We start from the raw sequence: 22,365 nt of genomic DNA on the forward strand, positions 1-22,365 counted from the left end.
TATCTCAGCAAAGGACAAAGGAGAAGTGCTCACTAACACAGATTTAGACAAATTTATGAACATATTTTAGAGAAATAGGCCTTTTGTGTACATAGAAAAAGTTTTAGATCTTGAGTTCAGCTCATGAAAATGGGAGCAAAAACAAAAGTGGTGCGTTTATATTTTTGTTCAGTGTATATTTTACAAAACAAATGGGTTTCATACGAGGTGCACAATGAATCTGATGTGATTGTTGTGTAGTATACAGATACAAAACGAAAGGTGGGATAAGAATGCAACTACCTTAACAAAGAAAAGAAGCTGGTTAACATTCACATTATTTACTGTACATTAAGCCAAAAAAAAATCTTACAGAACGTAGTGCATAAGTTTCTGCTGACTTGAATTTTTCTAAAGTTTTAAATATCTACCAGCAATACAAATTAGTAAACAGAAAGGATTTGGAAATACTTGATTTGAGATTTGCTTTTTTGGTTTGTTCAAGGATCTTTGATCTGCTGTTCAGCGGACCACACAACGTAAATGAGACCTCATCAGGACCAGGACAATACATCCTGAGATGGACGCCATTGCAGAGGGAATCTGGACAAAGTCACCCCATCTGCTTTGTCGTGCAGGCAGTTTTAAAGTCAGTTATGGTCTTTTAATAATAGGGAGTAATTTCCAATGTTTAGTCTTTTCCATGTACAGGTTGTATGGAAGGACACTGTTTTAAGCCAGGCTGTCCAATATTAGTTCAATGAAAACTGGTGCCTGGAAGTAATGCCTCACCATAGTACACCAAACTATTTTGCTGTCCCTCCTCCACAGTCAAGACCTCAACAGCTTGGATGGTGGAGCTGTTAAGCATAAAGACAAAAGCAGAAAAGACTGTAAAGTCAAGTCAACACTGCCAGGCCCAATTTGGTCTCAGCCATGCGGGAAAAATCCAAGAGCATATTTACCTAATTAAATTAGCAAACTACCTATCTATAATCTTCTGTTACAACTGAAGGATGGTCATGTAACAAAGCAAACTTCCTATGCGCGTCTCCTTGACCGTTTGGGTACAGTACAGTCCACTATGTCATGCTGAAAATTTACTCCAAGGTCGTCTTCACACCACAAAACCAGTTTCCATAACCGAGGGTATCTCAAGGCTCTGGATGTTGTAGGGCTGTCTCGGCTGACAAGCCTCAGCAACATTGCGTGGACATCAGGGGCGGTGCCTTTGGACTGGCAAACCGGGGGGTGGTGGTCCCTATCTTTAAGAGGGGGGACCAGAGGGTGTGTTCCAAATATAGGGGGATCATGCTCCTCAGCCCCTTGCAGTGAAGGCGGCCATACACTGTGCGATTATTTCGATCGTTGCACGCAGCTCCATCTCAAACTGTGCGAATCAGTCGTACACTCAGGCTCACGATTCATGCTCTCACACTGTATGGACCGATGCTCGTATGCGACCTGACTGCTCACACTGTAGGACCATACACCACAGGACGCACGACACGTTTGAGTGTTGTATCCAGAAATACAACATTAAAATACCAAAGAATCCGTAAAAGTGCATAGACGATTGTGTATTGGCGTGAGTCATGAAATGGTAGTGCTAAACAAAAACCAATGAGCTGCTTTGGTAATATGTGCCATTATCTGCGGGGAATCAAAAAAGAAGAAAAGACAACGATGTGTTTGGTGCAGGAATTGGTTGGCCAGACGTGGACAGTATGGGCTGTCAATCCTACAGCAGGAACTAGAGGTAAGCTGCAAAAGCTAAACTGCACTAGGCCAATATCCAGCTACTGTTAGCTTGTACGCTACTGCACGCTTCTGTGTTCGTGCATGCACAATGTGAGAATTTGAGGCACATCGGTTCGTGGCACTGCTTTGACAGTGTGATACACTCACGAGGAGCGAGCAGGATTTCAAACAGCTCCATTTTCCTTGCGAACACACGATTGGTGGTCGTGAGGTGGTCGTGAGGTGCTAATCGCTTCTCTTTACCCCATGTACACTGCACGAAGCACGACACACGATTAGAGGCACATCTGGCCCAATCCCAGAAATAGTCGCACGAGTGAGAAATCGTCTCTAAACTCGCACAGTGTAAGGCCGCCTTAAGGTCAACACCAGGGTGCTGGAGAAGAGAGTGTGGTCGGTAGTTGAACCTCAGCTCGAGGTGGAGCAATGCGGTTTTCATCCCAGACGTGGAACCGTGGACCGGCTCTTTACCCTTGCTAGGGTGTTGGAGGGGGCATGGGAGGTTGTCCATCCAGTCCACATGTGTTTTGTGGATTTGGAGAAGGCTTCCCCAGGGTCAACCTGTGGGGGTGCTCTGAGAGTATGGGGTGAATGGCCCTGTGTTAGTGGATGGCCCCTTGTTAGTGTCCAATCAGTCCCTGTACCAAAGGAGTGTGAGCCTGGTCCACGTAGCTGGTAGTAGTCGGACTTGTTCCTGGAGAGGGTTGGACTCCTCCAGGGCTGACCTTTGTCACCGGTTCTGTTCATAACTTTTATGGACAGAATTTCTAGGTGCAGCCAGATGGTGGACGGGGTGGAGTTTGGTGGAGGGAGGACCTCGTCTCTGCTTTTTGCAGATGATGTGGTCATCTTAGCTTCATTGAGCAGTGACCTCCAGCTCTCTCTGGCGTGGTTCATAGCCAAGTGTGAAGCCACTGGGATAAAGATCAGCACCTCCAAGTCTGAGACCATGGTCTTCAGATGGAAAAGGGTGGAGTATCCACTCTGGGTTGGGGTTAAGTATCTCGGGATCTTGATCACAAGTGAGGGTAGGATAGAGTGGGAGGTCGACAGGCAGATCGAAGTGATCCAGCTAAACCAGTCTGTTGTGGTGAAGAGGGAGCTGAGCCGAAAGGTGAAGCTCTTGAATTACTGGCCAATCTACGTTCTGACCCTCACCTATGATCATGAGCCCTGGGTAATGACCAAAAGAACGAAGTCACGAGTACAAGCGGCCAAAATGAGTTTCCTCTGCAGGGTGGGCGGGCTCAGCCTTAGAGATAGGGGGAGGCGTTTGGACATCTGGGAGGAACTCAGAGTAGAGCCGCTGCTCCTCCACGTCCACAGGAACCAGTGTAGGAGGTTCATCTAGTGAGGACCCCTCCTGGAGGCCTCCCTGGGAAGGGGTTTAGGGCATGTCCGTCTGGGAGGAGACCTCGGGGCAGACCCAGGACACGCTGGACGGATTCTTTCTGTGGTCTGGGAACACCGTGGCATTCACCTGGAAGAGCTGGTGGGAGGGGCTGGGGAGGGGCCTGTGTGGGCTCCTCCCTGATGGAACCCACACACACACACACACACACCTAGACCCGGATAAGAGGAGTAAGAGATGAAACATCTTCAGACCTAATAGTTGGGTGGACTAGGTTTGACTGGTGTCTGTTTGATGGGAGTTGTGACCTTCAGCTGGTCTGAGTTTGTGTTCATGTTGCATCATGTCAAATGAACCACACCTTTCACATAATGTCTTCCTCTGGTTGTGCTGCATTAAGAATTACAGAAGAAGAGAAGCCCATCTATTGATGAATGCAGGGCAACTTCCATTTCTGCCTCATGAAAACAAAACCCCCAAGTCTGAGTGTTTACCCAGAGTTCACTTCTTTGATCTGCATCAGACAAACATCAAACCAACCAGACTTTCCCAGTAAACTGACAAGATTTCATTTACGCAGAGCTGGTGTGAAGGCGACACAGAGTTGGTTTTTCACACTGGCTTCAGTAAGGGGCTGTAACCAACACTGACATGTCATGTGCAGCTTCAGATGGTTGATGAACCAGTTGAGCAGTCAAAACATTCCTTCATTAAACTGAACAGAAGGACAATGGACTCAGGCACACCTTCCTCTACTGCACAGCCTTTAAACAAACTGTAGAACTGTGAAAGCCCATTTGTAACTACAGACAGGAGACGAATTAAAGGACAAAACAGTGTCTTTGGTAGGGCTTCATCACCCATATACATTCAGACTCACCATTGAACTGATGCTCCTTGGACTTTACTCTGTAAGAGTGGGATGTCTTAAATATTCCTTTATTTGGTGTTTTTATGGAAGTGTAAAATGCTGTCTAACATGTAATCCAAAACCTGAAAGGATGTGATCTGGTGAGTAACACCCTGGAAGAAACCACTCACATCTTGTAAAGTTTTGGTTGAGTAATTTTTAAGCAGAAAAACAAAAATTGGTAGCATCTGATTTAAAAGTTGTTTCGGCCTGTTGCATAAACACATTTAATTACTTGACATTCACATTAAAACTTATAATTGGTATGTTTTGTGATTACATGAATAATGTGGTTAATTAGTGATGTAATGAGTGTTAGTCACAATCATTATTTACAACCTGAGTTTGATGTGAAACTCAAATATACAAATGTTTCCTGTTCTGGGATTCACTTTTGTAACAACAATACTGTGATGTTTTTCTCCTCAGTTCAGCCAAATATCATTCAGAGCTTCGATGTGTCATTGTGACTGTTGGAAACGGTATGCAGAGCTCCTCCTTCAGCTTTGAAACTTCACTCACATATTTGATGAATGAGCCGAATCTGACCCTGTGTTTTATTTCCATATAGATCCTTTAACAACACAGACTCCTGAAACAACCACTGCACCGATTACTACACCACCAGTTAATGCAACCGCTGCACCAAATGCCACTGCATCCTTCACAACTACACCACCAGTTAATGCAACCGCTGCATCAAATGCAACTGCATCCTTCATAACTACACCACCAGTTAATGCAACCGCTGCACAAAATGCAACTGCATCCTTCATAACTACACCACCAGTTAATGCAACTGCCGCACAAAATGCAACTGCATCCTTCATAACTACACCACCAGTTAATGCAACCGCTGCACCAAATGCCACTGCATCCTTCACAACTACACCACCAGTTAATGCAACCGCTGCATCAAATGCAACTGCATCCTTCATAACTACACCACCAGTTAATGCAACCGCTGCACAAAATGCAACTGCATCCTTCATAACTACACCACCAGTTAATGCAACTGCCGCACAAAATGCAACTGCATCCTTCATAACTACACCACTTGTTAATGCAACCGATGCACAAAATACGACTGCATCCTTCATAACTACACCACTAGTTAATGCAACTTTTGCACCAAATGCAACTGCATCCTTCACAACTACACCACCAGTTAATGCAACCGCTGCACAAAATGCAACTGCATCCTTCATAACTACGCCACCAGTTAATGCAACCGCTGTACAAAATGCAACTGCTTCCTTCATAACTACACCACCAGTTAATGCAACCGCTGCACCAAATGCAACTGCACCCTTCACAACTACACCACCAGTTAATGCAACCGCTGTACAAAATGCAACTGCTTCCTTCATAACTACACCACCAGTTAATGCAACCGCTGCACCAAATGCAACTGCACCCTTCACAACTACACCACCAGTTAATGCAACCGCTGCACAAAATGCAACTGCTTCCTTCACAGCTACACCACCAGTTAATGCAACCGCTGTACAAAATGCAACTGCTTCCTTCATAACTACACCACCAGTTAATGCAACCGCTGCACCAAATGCAACTGCTTCCTTCATAACTACACCACCAGTTAATGCAACCGCTGCACCAAATGTAACTGCTTCCTTCATAACTACACCACCAGTTAATGCAACCGCTGCACCAAATGCAACTGCACCCTTCACAACTACACCACCAGTTAATGCAACGGCTGCACAAAATGCAACTGCATCCTTCGTAATTACACCACCAGTTAATGCAACCGCTGCACAAAATGCAACTGCTTCCTTCATAACTACACCACCAGTTAATACAACCGCTGCACCAAATGCAACTGCTTCCTTCATAACTACACCACCAGTTAATACAACCGCTGCACCAAATGCAACTGCTTCCTTCATAACTACACCACCTCCTGCAGCAACAATAAATGCAACTACTGCACAAACTGCACCAATCATGTCAACATTCTTAATGAACATGACTCCAACAAGCATTACAACAACAACGAGGAGGACACATACAACCCCACCTGCAACACAAATCTTGACCTCTACTCCCTCCACTACTTCCTCCACAACCACCATTCCTTCAACAATATCACCTGATACAACCCCAGCACCTACATCAACAACTCCACTTGAAAGTGTTTGTAAGTATGATGATGATGAATGATGCTACATCGACATTAATTCAGATGTTTCTTAGAACAGGTTTTTTCCCCTTGGACAAACTATCTGTATACACACATGTAACTACAGCCTGCTGCAAACACTTGGACACACCTTTGATTCTGTCGACTTTAACTGTGGACACGGCAGAGCCTACCACAATACTGTATGCAGAAGATGCAGAAAGTGGAGTCTGTTATCATTAGTGTTGGTTTGAGGTGCTGAAGTCTATTCATCTCAACAGCTGTACATATACCTGTTTTCCAAATGTGTATACTGGCATATGCAGCTAAATGACCTGTATTTCATCTTCAGGTTCATATTTATCACACAAGCAACAGTATGCATGCATGGATTGGGGTGTGATGTCATTGTTTCCTTATCTCTTCCTTTTCCCAAAGTGGAGTTTTTAAATATTCACTTTTGAAGGTGTCAGAAAATCTCCATTTGGTGACAAACATAAATAAATCCTATTAGTGTGAACAGAACTCACTAGAGATAGAAAGGCAAGAAAGAGCTTATGAACCCTTTGTAATAATAATAATAATATTAATATTAATAATAATAATAATAATAATAATAATAATAATAATAAGAATAATAATATCTGTGTAGGTTCTCATTGGTCCAGTCATGGTTCTTCCTGGTAGTTCTTCTGGGTTCAGCTGGACTGGCTGTGCAGATGGACTAGAGTCTTGGTCTGAGGTGCATGTTCTCCTGTGTTGAGCCATGGGTTAAACACTCTTATTAATACGATTATTAATATGATTAATTCATTACAATGGCCCCTTTCACTGGGTTGGACATGTATTAGGCAGGAAGTGAACATTTAGCCCCTGAAGCTGATCTGTTAGAACCAATAAAAGGAACATCAGGACCTGAGGGACTCTGACCAGGCTTCTGTGAGTCCTGTCCTGGTTTGACACGGAGTTAAAAAAGACATTTAGTCAAAGTGGAAAGTCCTTCCCTGAACAGAGGTGGTGGTCTGAGACTGATCCACAACTTAGAACACCATTTAAAGAACATTCACTTACAGTTTTCAACCAGTAACCTTCCACACCTGGACTCACCTGAAACCAAACAAACTCCCCTGAAGGATGTGGACAGAGACCCACCCGTCTGGACAACAACCCTGAAAGTCACAGACAATACCCACCAATGACCCTACCCCCAGGGACCCCCCCTGTTGACCCTACCCCAAGGGACACACCCCCCTGATGACCCTACCACTAGGGACACCCCCCCCGACAACCCTACCCCCCTGGAACACACCCCCTGATGACCCTACACCCAGGGACACACCCCCCTTACCACCCTACCGCCAGGGACACCACCCCCCCATGACCCTTCCCCAAGGAAACACCCCCCTTACCACCCTACCCCAGGGACACACCCCCCTGACGACCCTACCCCCCGGGACACACCCCCCTGATGACCCTACCCTCTGGGACACACCCGTCTTACCACCCTACCCCCAGGGACAACCCCCCCTCACGACCTTACCCCCTGGAACACCTCTCCTGATGACCCTACATCCAGGACACACCCCCTTACCACCCCTACCCCCAAGGACACCCCCCCCGATGACCCTTCCCCCAGGGAAACACCCCTTTACCACCCTACCCCCAGGGACACACCCCCCTGATGACCCTACTCCCTGGGACACACCCCACTGATGACCCTACCCTCTGGGACACCCGTCCCTTACCACCCTACCCCCAGGGACAACCCCCCTCATGACCTTACCCCTGGAACACCCCTCCCGATGACCCTACACCCAGGGACACACACCCCTGATGACCCTACACCCTGGGACACCCCCCTGATGACCCCCCAGGGACACTCCCTCCCCAGTGATCCTACATCTAAGGTCATTAGCATATGGATGAACACCCACACAGACTACTCCACCTGCAGGTTAATAAGACCACTCCCCCACCAGTTAGTAGAACTGAAGCCTCTTGGATGAGACTTTTTCAAAAAAGCTAAACCAATGCAGTTGAACCCAGAAGAACCACCAAGAAGAACCATGACCTGGACCAATGAGAACCTCCACAGACCTCTAAACTACAGTAATTTCTGCTCTATAAGCAGTTACTTTTTTCCACACACTGAACCTGTGGCGCAAAAATGATGCAGCTAATTTATGTTTTCCACACTAATGATCAATACGGCTGTCGAAGAAGAAAATAGAGCTGCTGCACGTAAGCCTGGCGTCAATGAATCGACGGTGAGACGTTGGAGATGGGGTGGGTGTGGCTTATACTGTAGTCAGGTGTGGCCAATAGTCCAGAAAGTACATTACACAGCTGACTGGGGATGGGAATCAATAAGAATTTAACGATTCTGATTCCATTATCAATTTTGCTTATCGATCCAATTCCTTATCAATTCTCTTATTGATTCTCATTGGGTGAGGGAATAAAAGAGTACAAACGGGTGTGTTTGCATTAACTGTCTTTTATATTTCCATCTCTGCACAGAAAATATGCCACATACAGAATGTACAAATAATAATAACAGATGACGCCGAGCCCAGTTCAGGGAAAACAGTACAGTGAAAGTGAAACTAAAGACGCTTTACTAATTCCTCTATTGCCACATGTCCACTACTTGGAACCAGTTCGACTTGGCTTGGCTAGTCTCCCATTGTTGTGCACCTCATTCCTTTCCCCTACCTTCGGAAACTTGTATTTGAGGGGGTACAGCGTTTGTTGCCCACACCAGAACCTGAACTGGGCCCGGCGTTCACTCTACTGCTACATTCACAAGTGTCGCTCAGTAGTGTATCAAATACATGACATTCCTGTAAATGAATCACATGCTTTGGACAAATGCTTGAGCATATTGGAGGGATTCCACCTTTTAGAAGACATGGAAACTTTGACAGTGTTCCAGTGGACCTGGTGTCATCTTTTTAGACCGTTTCTGCCTCAACACCATGTTGGCTACGTTCTGACCAAAACAATGCAGCGTATGCGTGATGTCATCGCGCATGCACAACAAAGACGGAATCGATAAGCAGAACCATTAAGCAGGCAGGCAGGCAAATGATTCCAAGGAATCAAGCCACTGGCTGGCTGTCAATCCACCAGCGGCCCCTCCCACCACCAAACATATACATATATATTTGTGCACCAGTGTGTGACCCTGGAGGCACAGTGGATGAAGTGTCTGCCCAAGGACACAACGGCACATTGACCAGGGCAGAGCAGGATTCAACCACTTGATTGACAAACAGGACCTGCAGAAGCTCTGCCCTAGTGTTTTGACCTGTGCAGATTCCCTCTGGTTAAAGTTCCTCAGATCTTTCCAGTTTTGCTGTTTCCAACACATCAGCTGTGTCAGTTAAAGGTTGACTTCCTGTTAACCATCTCCCACCCTCTGACTGGTCCCACTGTGCTGTGGTCATCCAAACTAACACCACTAGGGGTGGGGATGGCCAGGGCTCAGGTGGTAGAGGGGGTCGTCCAATAACCGAAGGGTTGGTGGCTTGAATCCCGCTTTGCCCTAGTCAGTCCGTTGTGTCCTTGGGCAAGTGCCACTCACACTGGTGTATGAATATGTATGAATGTTTGGTGGTGGTCGGAGGGGCTGTAGGCGCGAATTGGCAGCCATGCCTGTCAGGCTGCCCCAGGGCAGCTGTGGATACAAATGTAGTTTACCACCACCAGAGGGGGGATGTGAGAACGAATGAATAATGGATCAATAATGTGAAGCACTTTGGGTGTCTAGAAAAGTGCTATATAAATCCAATCCATTATTATTATCACTGTGATGGTCAGTGAACACAACACTGAACCCTGGTGTTGTCCATGGGGTCAATGTGACCCCAGTCAATGTTTACCATTCAATGAATAATAGCTGACTTTTTTTTTCTTCATATTTCTTGACTTTTCCTAATTTGATGGAGACAACTGATGAAGCACAAAATGATCCAGATGATATTAGTTGAATGTGCTGAACACATACTAGTCCTTATGAGGAGGGCTGTTGTGAAGGGGAACCAGACCAGAGGACAATTCATGCACAAAATGAGACCATTTCAAAGGGCTGACAAATATCTTCAGTACATCAAATAAAGTCCTGATAAATGCAGAAACACTATCATGCTTTCTCTGACCTACCCCTTTAAAAGTGCAGTAACTTCACAAGGCATTCGTCCATCCTCTGCTGATCTGTTGTTTACTGTTTCCAGATGTTTTGGGGGTAACCATGACGGTTTCAGCGTCTTCTAACCTCACTGAAGATGACTTCAACAATATTGTCCAACAGGTCTGTAATGTATCACCAACCTCCATAATTACCTCCACCAGGAGGTATTGTGATCACTTTGCTTTGTGTGTTTGTTGTGTGTTTGTTAGCAACTTTACAGGGAAACCTATTACCACCATCCATCCATCCATTATCTTCCGCTTATCCGGGGCCAGGTCGTGGGGGTAACAGTCTAAGCAGGGATGCCCAGACTTCCCTCCCCCCAGACACCTCCTCCAGCTCTTCCGGGGGGGACCCCGAGGCGTTCCCAGGCCAGCCGAGAGACATAGTCTCTCCAACGTGTCCTGGGTCTTCCCCGAGGTCTCCTCCCGGTGGACATGCCCAGAACACCTCCCCAGGGACTTGTCCAGAAGGCATCTGAAACAGATGCCCGAGCCACCTCAGCTGGCCCCTCTCGACATAAGAGGAGCAGCGCTCTACTCCGAGCTACCTCCCTGGTGACTGAGCTCCTCACCCTGTCCCTAAGGGTGTGCCCAGCCACCCTGCGGAGGAAACTCATTTCGACACTTGTATCCGGGATTTTGTCCTTTCGGTCAGACCCAAAGCTCATGACCATAGGTGAGGGTAGGAAGGTAGATTGATGGTAAATCGAGAGCTTCGCCTCTCGGCTCAGCTCCTTCTTCACCACACTGACTGATATAATGACTGCATCACTGCAGACGCTGCACCGATCCATCTGTCAATCTCACGTTCCATCCTTCCCTCACTCATGAACAAGACCCCAAGATACTTAAACTCCTCCACTTGTGGCAAAGACTCCCCACCGACCTGGAGAGGGCAAACCACCTTTTTCTGATTGAGAACCATGGCCTTGGATTTGGAGGTGCTGATCCTCATCCCGCTCGCTTCACACTCAGCTGCAAACCACCCCAGGGCACGCTGAAGGTCCAGGTTTGATGAGACCAACAGGACAATGTCATCTGCAAAAGGCAGAGATGAAATCCTGTGGTCCCCAAACCGGACCCCCTCCGGCCCCTGGCTGCGCCTAGAAATTCTGTCCATAAAAATTATGAACAGAACCAGTGACAAAGGGCAGCCCTGCCGGAGTCCAACATGCACCTGGAACAGGTCTGACTTACTGCCGGCAATGCGAACCAGGCTCCTGCTTCGGTCATACAAGGACCGGACTGCCCTTAGTAAAGGGCCCTGGACCCCATACTCCCGAAGCACCCCCCACAGGATACCACAAGGGACAAGGTCGAACGCCTTCTCCAGATCCACAAAACACATGTGGACTGGTTGGGCGAACTTCCATGAACCCTCGAGCACCCGATGGAGAGTATAGAGCTGGTCCAGTGTTCTGCAACCAGGACGAAAACCGCATTGTTCCTCCTGGATCCATTGTTCGACTATCGGTCAGATCCTCCTCTCCAGTACCCTGGAATAGACTTTCCCCGGGAGGCTGAGGAGTGTGATCCCCCTATAGTTGGAGCACATCCTCCGGTCTCCCTTCTTAAAAAGGGGGACCACCACCCCGGTCTGCCAATCCAGAGGTACTGTCCCCGACTGCCACGCGATGTTACAGAGACGTGTTAGCCAAGACAGTCCCTGCACATCCAGAGACTTAAGGTACTCAGGGCGAATCTCATCCATCCCCGGAGCCCTGCCACCGAGGAGCTTGCCAACCACCTCAGTGACTTCAGCTTGGGTGATGGACGAGTCCACCTCTGAGACCTCAGCCTCTGCTCCTCCATGGAAGACGTGGCAGTGGGATTGAGGAGATCCTCAAAGTACTCCTTCCACCGCTCCGACAACATCCCCCAGTCAAGGTCAGCAGCTCCCCACTTCCACTGTAAACAGTGTTGGTGGTACACTGCTTTCCCCCTCCTGAGGCACCGGATGGTTTGCCAGAATTTCCTCGAGGCCGACCGATAGTCCTCCTCCATGGCCTCCCCAAACTCCACCCAGACCCAAGTTTTTGGCTCCTCAACCACTCGGGCTGCTGCACGCCTGGCCTGCCGGCACCCATCAGCTGCCTCAGAAGTCCCACGGGCCAACAAGGCCCGATAAGACTCCTTCTTCAGCTTGACGGCACCCCTTACTTCCGGAGTCCACCACCGGGTTCGGAGATTGCCACCACAACAGGCACTGGAGACCCTGCGACCACAACTCTGAGCAGCCGCTTCAACAATGGAGGTGAAGAACATGGTCCACTCGGACTCAATGTCCCCAGCCTCCCCCGGGATCTGGGAGAAGTTCTCCCGGAGGTGGGAGTTGAAGGCCGTGCTGACCATCGGGCTCTGCAAGACGTTCCCAACGGACCCTCACAACACGTTTGGGCCTGCCGAGTCGGTCCGGTTTCCTCCTTCGCCAGCAGATCCAACTCACCGCCAGGTAGTGAACGGTTGACAGCTCTGCCCCTCTCTTCACCCGAGTGTCCAAAACACACGGCCGGAGGTCTGATGATACGACAATGAAGTTGATCATCGACCTCCGGCCTAGGGTGTCCTGGTGCCAAGTGCACTTATGGACATCCTTGTGTTCAAACATGGTGGTTTGTTATGGACAAACTGTGACTAGCACAGAAGTCCAATAACAAAACACCACTCGGGTTCAGATCGGGGAGGCCGTTCCTCCCCATCACCCCCCTCCAGGTCTCACTGTCGTTGCCCACGTGGGTATTGAAGTCACCCAGGAGAACAATGGAGTCCCTAGTCGGCGCACCATCCAGCACCCCTCCCAGGGGGTGCTGGATGGTGGAGGGCCGGGTACTCTGCACTGCCGGGTACTCTGCACTGGTGTTCGGCCCATAGGCCGAGACAACAGTGAGGCACCTGTCCCCGACCCGAAGGTGCAGGGACGCGACCCTCCTCGTTCACCGGGGAAAACTCCAACACATGGCGGCTGAGCTGAGAGACTATGAGCAAGCCCACACCAGCCAGCCACCTCTCACCACAGCAATGCCAGAGAAGTGGAGAGTCCACCCCCTTTCGAGGGGTTGAGTTCCAGAGCCCAAGCTGTGTGTGGAGGTGAGCCCGACTATATCTATACGATATCTCTCAACCTCCCTCACAAGCTCTGGCTCCTTCCCCCCCAACGAAGTGACATTCCATGTCCCAAGAGCTAGACTCTGTGTCCGGGTATCGGGTTGTTGGGCTTCCTGCCGTCGACTGCCACCCAATCCACAATGCACCCGACCCCTACGATTCCCTCGGTGGGTGGTGAGTCCACTGGAGGGGCGGGCCCACGTCGCTCAGGGTCTGGCCGGCTGGACCCGGCCAGACCTGTGGGCATAGGCCCGGCCACCAGGTGCTCGCATTCGAGCCCCAATCCCAGGCCTGGGGTCCAGGGTGGGGCCCCAGCTTGCGCCATACCGGGCGACGTCATGTTCTTCTGTTGTTTTTAATCATAAGGGCTTCTGAACTACTCTTAGTCTGGCCCGTCACCCAGGACCTGTTTGTCTTGGGGGACCCTACCAGGGGCATAAAGCCCCCGGCAACATAGCTCCTGGGATCATTTGGGCACACAAACTACCCTACCACGATAAGGTGGCAGTTCAAGGGGGAGACTATTACAACCATCTTTACCAAATTTTACCCACAGATAGGCCTAGGTCCTGGGAGGAACCCATTAAATTTTGGGCCAAGTAGGCCAAAGTTCAAGGTCACAGCAAGGTCACAAAATCTTAAATTTTCCTCCCTCATGTTGAGCAATTTTCGAAAATTCATCAAAAATTCAAAATGACTCCGGTTAGCCTCCAATTTGATCCACCCGTAGCTTATAACAATATCTTGTGTCTGGCACAAAATTGTCCACATCCACTGTGAATGTGGACTCTGTGGACATTTCAATTTAACATTGAAAATCCCATTTACGACGCATTTTTTATTATAACTCAACAAATATTGATTGGAATTTAATATAATTTCACCTACACATGACTGGTACCAAGCTTCAACTTTGTACAAAATATCATTCTGCCTCCATTTCTCTTCCGTTACGCTCTGTGACTGTTGTTATTTTTCATGCACCATTTTCAAAAAATCATAAAAAAAAATGCCATTCATGAAATATCATTATGAAATTTGTTTTGCACATCCATAGACATATGTTCTATGACGTAAGTTCCATTTTTTTGTCATTCAACAAAAATTACGGAAGCAGTTACACAGGGAATTGCGGGGGGGGTCACAATTCGTTTTCTCTTACATTCAAATGCTAACTAATAACTCGAAAATGACACCAGTTAGCCAACATGGTTACATTATTGACATATAGGAACTCGTATATTAGCTTTCATATGGCACCATTTTTGTTGACCTTGGATGACCTAGTTTAAAAAGAAATAGTCGATCCACACATGCACACCGTCGGGTTGCTTTGGCGGAGGTTTGCATTCTCTGAACACTTGTGAAGTCATGTGGTTTCTTGAGCATGTCGCAGATCCAGGAAACAAAAGTGGACAGAGACGCAGCTAAAAGAAGTCCACTGGAATCCTGTTTACAGTAAAATAACATCAAATCTACAGTAAAGCTATCACTTTAGAACACAGGTGTCAAACATGCAGCCTGGGGGCCAAATCCGGCCCGCCAAAGGATCCAATCTGGCCCCTGGGATGAAACGCAAAAATTACACTGAAGATATTAACAATCAAGGATGTTAGAATCATTTTAGGTCAATTCAATCTCAAATGGATCAGACCAGTAAAATACTATCATAATAGCCTGTAAATAATGGAAACTACAAATTTTTCTCTTTGTTGTAGTGTGAAAAAAGTAAAATTACACAAAAATGTTTACATTTACAGACTAGCCTTTTGCAAAAAATGTGAATAACCTGAAATTTCTGAAGAGAAGTATGTGGAATTTTAACAATATTCTGCCTCTTACTAAATGTTTTGTGCATTTGTAGATCCACTGTGATCTGTAAGCTGTGATGCATATGTATAAATGATAAACTCAGGCATAATATTGTTAAAATTGCACTTATTTTTCTTAAGAATTTTCAGGTTCACATTTGTTCATGTTATGATCAAGTATGGTTGTAGATGTAAACATTTTCTTTACGGAATTTGACTTTTTTCACTCAAAAACAGAGAAAATACTTTGGAGTTGACATAATTTATAAGTTCTTATCCTATTATTTGTATTATGTTACTGGTCTGGCCCACTTTATATCACATTAGGCTGTATGTGGCCCCTGAACTAAAATGGGTTTGACACCCCTGCTTTAGAACAACCACGGTGGACCAAAATAACAGAGTAAAGTACAAGAACAGATTCAAATATCTATCCCAAAACAATGACTGGAATGTGCACAGCATTATGGGAAAGCAGTTGTAAATGTACAAAGGTGAACTTTGAAAATCAATGACTTGATATTTTCCAACCTCTGATGATCCAGATGTTAGAAATATTCACTATTAATTATGTCTAATTGAACCCAAATCTAAATTCATGACTTGATTTAAATGGATTTAATAATAATATAGAATCTAGTCATTTATTTGTCTGCCAATAATAAAAAATATACAACACAGGGTTCAGACTAGTGATGTCCCAATCTGGATTTTTTTGCTTCCGATCTGATTCGATGTTTTAGAATAACATTTTGATTTAAATTTGAAGTCATTATTTCTAGGTTATTATTCTATTATTTTACTGCAGATCCCAGTTGGTCTGAATGTGGAACCTGAACTAAAACAACTATGACACTTTTGATTCCTAAGAACTTAAGGATAATTTTTTGCACTTTCCAAATTCAGACTGTGGGTCAAATTAGAGCCTTTGGTGGGCCGGTTTGGCCCGTGGGCGTATGTTTACCACTGCTGTAGCCGGTCTTTGGACAGGTCCGTCCAGGTGTTATATGGGGTGTGTTCTGCGCCGTATGTTAGTGATGCATACATTAGCAGGTTACTGTGGGGCGGGTTTAGGGGTGTAAGAAAATATCGGTTTCTGCAATATATCGCAATATTTCATTTCACAATACTGTATCAACATTAAAAAGTACTGTATTGATATTTTTAGGTATTTATTCAAATGCAGATATTGTGGAGGTTCATTTTTTGTTTTTTTGTTTTTTCTTTTTTTTGTCTACATTTTTTTTTGTTATTATTTAACACTGTTTTATTAAAAAATGTTAGTTCCTTTGTTGGGATTGCACAAAAATAATGTTATGATATTAGTTCTGAACGAATAAAATATGAACATTTCAACAGGATCTTAAACTGTAATGTCCGTTAAAACATAATTTAAGTTTTAACACAGGAACATTTTGTGATATTTCATTAGATCCTGCTCTGATCAAATAAAAAATGTGTTTAGTATTTGTGCATTTTTCTGTTGTAATTCCACTTATTCAAGCAAATAATCATTTTAAAAAAGAAATAAACAAAAAATTGCCTTTTTAACAGTATCATGATATATTGTGATATATCGTATCGTGATCGTAGTATTGTGATTTGTATTGTATCACCAGATTCTTGCCAATACACACCCCTAGTCGGGTTAAGGTGGGTCAAATAACTCCACAGAAGCCACGCAGGTTGAAAAAAAAATGACTTGTGCATCAGTACCACACATACTCAGAATGAGTACACAGACCATAAAGTGGAAGTGACACTTTCAGACGCTTCACTAATTCCTCTAAACCTCCCACTGATGTGCAGCTCATTTTTCCTTTTCTTTACCTTTGGGAACTTTCATTTGTGGGGGCAGGACGTTTGTTTACCCCCCAAGACCCGGGCCCAGATCGGCCCAGTGTCATGACTAAATCCGATCCGATCTTCTAAAAAATGCCAGATCGGCGGCTGATACCGATCTGTAGATCAGATCAGGACATCCATAGTTCAGACACATTTTTCAAGGTCAGATTCAAACACTTTAATGGTCATTTTCACATGTTTGCAGCCCCTTTTCACTGGGGTCCAATCCAAATGTACAGGAATTAGGGATGTAAACAATTAATCGACCATCAATTATTGTCAATAAGAATTTGCTCGATTAAATTATTAATTGTTGGTTAATTGCCCTTGTCCACCTGTCCACACCTGTCCGAAAGCTGCCAGTTTGTCTGCGCTGTGACTGCGGCTTGGATAGCCGGTCATGGAACTGGATCATGGTGCTGATGAGTTAGAATGGCTTAAGGGACATGGTGGACTGCACCGCCCCGTTCCCCTACAGTATTATAGGTAGGACGGAAAGTGACGCACGCACGTGCGTGGTTACTACCTAACACACATGCAACCCCTGGCCAAACTGCACGTGTACGGCTGAGTAACCCCCCACCACCACCACCGACGAAACGCATGCACATGCACCCCCCCATTACACACCGCCACATCACCAGATGAATTCCACATGAAACACTGACTGTATCCAATGGTTCAATAAATCAGTCATTAAGGAATATGACATGCTCTTTTCATGAAGTATAGAAACAATATTTAACTTTTATTCTTATGGACCGTATTGAAAGAGAAATTCAGGTTCTGCGGAAAATCACCGCTTATCAATTAATCATTACTCGATCAACCAACTAATGATTAATAGATTAATCGATAATTTGCATCCCTAACAGGAATACACATACTCAGGGTTAGTATTGTCACTTTTTATCACAATGATTTACACTGTATTCTGTATAAACATGTAAAATTATGTTCCATAACAGCAAAAAGTTTAGAAATTAAAGGAGAAAACAAAGTTTTATTCACAAAAAGGGAAGGTCCTTGGTGTTCTTCAGACACACTGTAACCAAACGGACAAAGGTTCAGACATAAATGGACCTGGAGTGGACCTGAGAACACCTGGAACTGACTGTAGGGCACAGAGGTTTATTTGGATAAATGTGTCACCTCTGAGGAGGGAGCTTTGACTGGAGTTAAAATTAAAAGTAAATAAATAAATCACATCACAGAGTTAGAATTATAAGCACTTCAACTAAAATCCAAGCACTTGAAAACACAACACTGAAATTCAAATATTTTCCAGGACTCCGATCCAACCCTGATGATCCTTTACACATTCATTTCTCCACCAGGTCAGAAATGAATTGCGTCAACGCTTTGGTCTTTCACGTTTTGTTTTGCGCCTGGTGGATACAGAGCGACTCCCATAAGAGTGCCCTGCTGGTGGACCCTGACAGTACGTCCATGAGTGAAGACACATTCAACCAGAAGGACTGCTGATCTACACCGCCCCCCCCCAACCACCACAGTCCTGTTGGTCTGGGTTTGCATTCATGTGGTGGGAGCGTTTATATTTTACAGATGAAGGTTCTTATCCATCTGTCTGCAGAAGGGCTCTCAAACTCATTTTCTTCTGAGGTTCCACATTCAGCTCGATTTGATCTCCAGTGGGCCGGACCAGTAAAATAATAACAGAATAACCTATAAATAATGACAACTCCAGATTTTTGTCTGTTTTAGTGCAAAAACCCCATTAAATTATGAAAATACTTACTTTTATAAACTATCCAAACAAAAAGAGATGTGAATAACCTGAAAAAATGAAATTTCTTAAGAAAAATAAGTACAATTTTAACAATATTATGCCTCAAATTATCATTTCTACATGTGCATTATGGATCAGATCTACAAACACACCAAACACTGAGGAACAGGCAGAAATTTGTTAAAATTGTGCTCAATTTTCTTTAGACATTTCAGGTTGTTCATATTTGTTCAGGTTATCAATGTTTTATTGTTAGAGGATAGTTTGTAAATGTAAATATTGTCATAATTTAATGTTATGTTTTGCACTAAAACAAAGATAAAAATTTGAAGTTGTCATTATTTACAGGCAAAATGTGATATTGTTTGTTTTTTTTTTTTCACATCAAACTGAGAAGACAATATGGAGTCATTCTTTTTTGCAGGTTATTATTATTACTTGAGATCATGTGGAACCTGAACTAAAATGAGTTCCACAACCTTGACTGTGGAATTTTTGCACTTTGCAAATTCATCCCAGGGGCCACATTGGAACCTTTGGCGGGCCACATTTGGCCCCCGGGCCATGGGACATGTTTGAGACCCCTGGTCTATGGTCACAGATGGAACTGGACTGACTGCAATGACTGGATCCAGTTTGAAAATAACATGTTTTGCTGAACTTTAATTTTTTTTTTTTCATTTGGAATGCTGCATTTGCAGATTTACAAAACAGAGACCTCCTGAAAGTAAAGAGTTAATGTTAAAAAAGAAATGAGTAAAATAAGTGATTTTTTAATTCATTTCATAATTGTGAACTTTAAAACTAATCAGTGTAACATATGGGATTAAAGTGTTGTGGACTGTATATGTTGTACAGCAGAATGTTTTTATAGTCGTCACCTCTGGTTGAACATGTATGAATGGATGTCATCACTTCCTGTTGTCTTTAATCTGCTTAATAACTGTTAAATAGAAATGAACTGAATGAATGTGCAGTGTGAATGAAATACATTGTAATGGTTTGATTATGAGATTTACAATCTGTGATTTAATTCAAATGTTCATGCAGGGCTTTGCACAGACAATAAACAATGACAGATTTGTGGTTACTTATCTGTTCAGTGACTGTCCACTGGAAAAATCTAAATGTGACCAAGTGTATTTTTCTCATTTCTTGTCCAAATATCTCCACACTTAAAATACAGAATCACCTAAAGAGGAACTCTTCAGTGAGATATAAGAACTGATTTTAGACAATAGATCTGGAAAATCTGATTTCAACAAATCTGACCAAGATAATTTTACACTTGCTCCATTGGCAGATTTTTTTTTTGTTTGAATTAAGGGGGGGGGGGGGATCTTCAATTAAGCAAAAAAAAAAAAAAAATCTTAAATTAAGTAAAAAAAATAAAATAAAAAAAAAATAAAATCTGGAATTAAGCAAAAAAAAAAAAAAAAATCTTGAATTAAGCAAAAAAAAAAAAAATGGGGTTCAGGTCTGGACTCTGCGGTTCAGGCCTGGACTCTGCGGTTCAGGTCTGGACTCTGCGGTTCAGGTCTGGACTCTGTGGTTCTGGTCTGGACTGTACAGTTCTGGTCTGGACTCTGTGGTTCTGGTTCTTTTCATCTACAGTGTCCAGGACTCAGGTGCCTAATTTACATATTCACTAAACAGCTTCTATCTTTAAAACTCAAACAGATATTGACTAACTTTGTATTATAGACTTAAATGAAGTCACATATGGTCTTTCATTTGGTAACAGTTTAGTTGACCTTTGATGACCTTGAAAGGTCAAACTCAAGGTCATGATTTTCAGAATACCCAAATTTTGACCATAACCTCCTCAATTTAGCAGAAAAATGAATAATATCAGATTATAAAGACTGAAAATATGGACCAAAGTTCTGTCAAAGGGCTCCGACAAACACACTGACTATGACAGTTTGGTTTGTTTACACTTTACCAGAAAAACTATTGGTTAAATTCATACCTAATTGGGTTTATAGATTACCACTGACCCAGAATAGATGTGAGTACATTTTGGGAAAAGTAGGTCAAAGTTCAAATTTTAGATTTTTTTTTTTAAGTCTTCCCATTTACTTACAATGTGTGAAATACATGTGAGGGGCGGGGCTTGTTGTGTTTGTTCTATATAAGTATCATTTCTACCAAAACCAGGGATGGATCTGTTTAGTCATGTTGGACTGAATATGAAAAGAATAATTGACTGCTGAAATATAGTTAACTGAACATAAAGACTACACTGTAAAAAAAAAAAAAAACCTCGTAAAAAAAAAAAAAAAAACACAGTAATATTCTGGCAACAGGGGTGCCGAAAAAATACTGTTAAATAACAGAAAATAACCATCTCATAAAAATACGGTAATTTTTCATAATTAAAATACAGTTTTTTTGCCCTAACTTTACATGAGATTTTGCATATTTTTAGACTTTTGAGTGTTTAATAAAGAATATTTACATGTATTTAAAAAAAAAAAATATATATATATATATATATTATATATATATATTATATATATATATACACACATACACACACACATATGTATATATATGTGTGTGTGTGTGTGTGTGTGTATATACATATATATATATATATACATATATATATATATATATATATATATTATATATATATATATATATATATATGATATATGATATTACTGTTGCACTTGATAAAAAACAATGCTGTGCTTCACTCTTTATTGACCTGTCAAAAGCATTTGACACCGTCAATCATGCAGTTTTAAAGAGTAAACTTCTTTGTTTAGGATTGTCAGGGCATGCAGTTGCTTGGTTCACCAATTACCTCAGTGACTGGACTCAATGCATTAAATATGATGGACTGTGTTCAGAATATGTCACTGTCCACAAGGGGGTGCCACAAGGTTCTATACTAGGACCCCTTCTTTTTATTATTTATATAATAACTTGGGGCACAATGTGTCTAATGCTGATATGCATTTTATGCTGATGACACAATTATTTATTGCTGTGGATCAACTCTTGCTCAAACCATAGAACACTTGCAGAAAGCTTTGATGCTGTCCAGCACTCACTTCTTCAGTTGAAAATTATCCTCAATACTGAAAAGATAAGATGCTATTCTCAAACTCGAAGAATGGCCTAAAATTATCCCAGTAGTGTCTACTTTAGAGGGAAATGTCCTAGAGGTGGTTCATATGTATAAGTATCTTCGTGTCCTGATATGACTCCCTCACTTTCAGGGCCCACATTGAAAACCTGGTAAAGAAGTTAAAGCTTAAACTGGGCTTTTGCTTTCGAACAAGTTGTGTTTTTCTTTTGATGTAAAAAAGCACCTTGTCACTGCCACTTTTTATCAGTGTTAGATTATGGAGATGTACTTTATGAACGTATCATCTAAGTATCTTCAAATGATTGACACTGTCTATCATACTTCTCTGAGGTTTATTAAATTCTAAAACCATGACACATCATTGTGACTTGTATTCCAGAGTGGGTTGGCCTGCCCTGTCCACTAGGAGGCTG

The 22,365-nt window shown here is 43.7% G+C and overlaps 1 protein-coding gene across 1 annotated transcript in view; it reads left to right on the forward strand.

Annotated features, from left to right (window-relative positions):
* LOC115438947 (uncharacterized protein PB18E9.04c-like) overlaps positions 1 to 18,804 on the forward strand; it is a 29,806-nt gene extending 11,002 nt beyond the window's left edge. The window contains exons 7-11 of the mRNA XM_030162840.1: positions 485 to 628; positions 4,431 to 4,483; positions 4,573 to 6,162; positions 10,380 to 10,456; positions 18,437 to 18,804. Coding sequence (XP_030018700.1) covers positions 485 to 628; positions 4,431 to 4,483; positions 4,573 to 6,162; positions 10,380 to 10,456; positions 18,437 to 18,514 — 1,942 coding nt within the window. The 3' untranslated portion in view covers positions 18,515 to 18,804. The remainder of the gene's footprint in view (positions 1 to 484; positions 629 to 4,430; positions 4,484 to 4,572; positions 6,163 to 10,379; positions 10,457 to 18,436) is intronic.
* The last annotated feature ends 3,561 nt before the right edge of the window (positions 18,805 to 22,365 follow it).

This window comes from Sphaeramia orbicularis, chromosome 18 (assembly GCF_902148855.1).
Source record: "Sphaeramia orbicularis chromosome 18, fSphaOr1.1, whole genome shotgun sequence".
Classification (NCBI taxonomy): Eukaryota; Metazoa; Chordata; class Actinopteri; order Kurtiformes; family Apogonidae; genus Sphaeramia; species Sphaeramia orbicularis.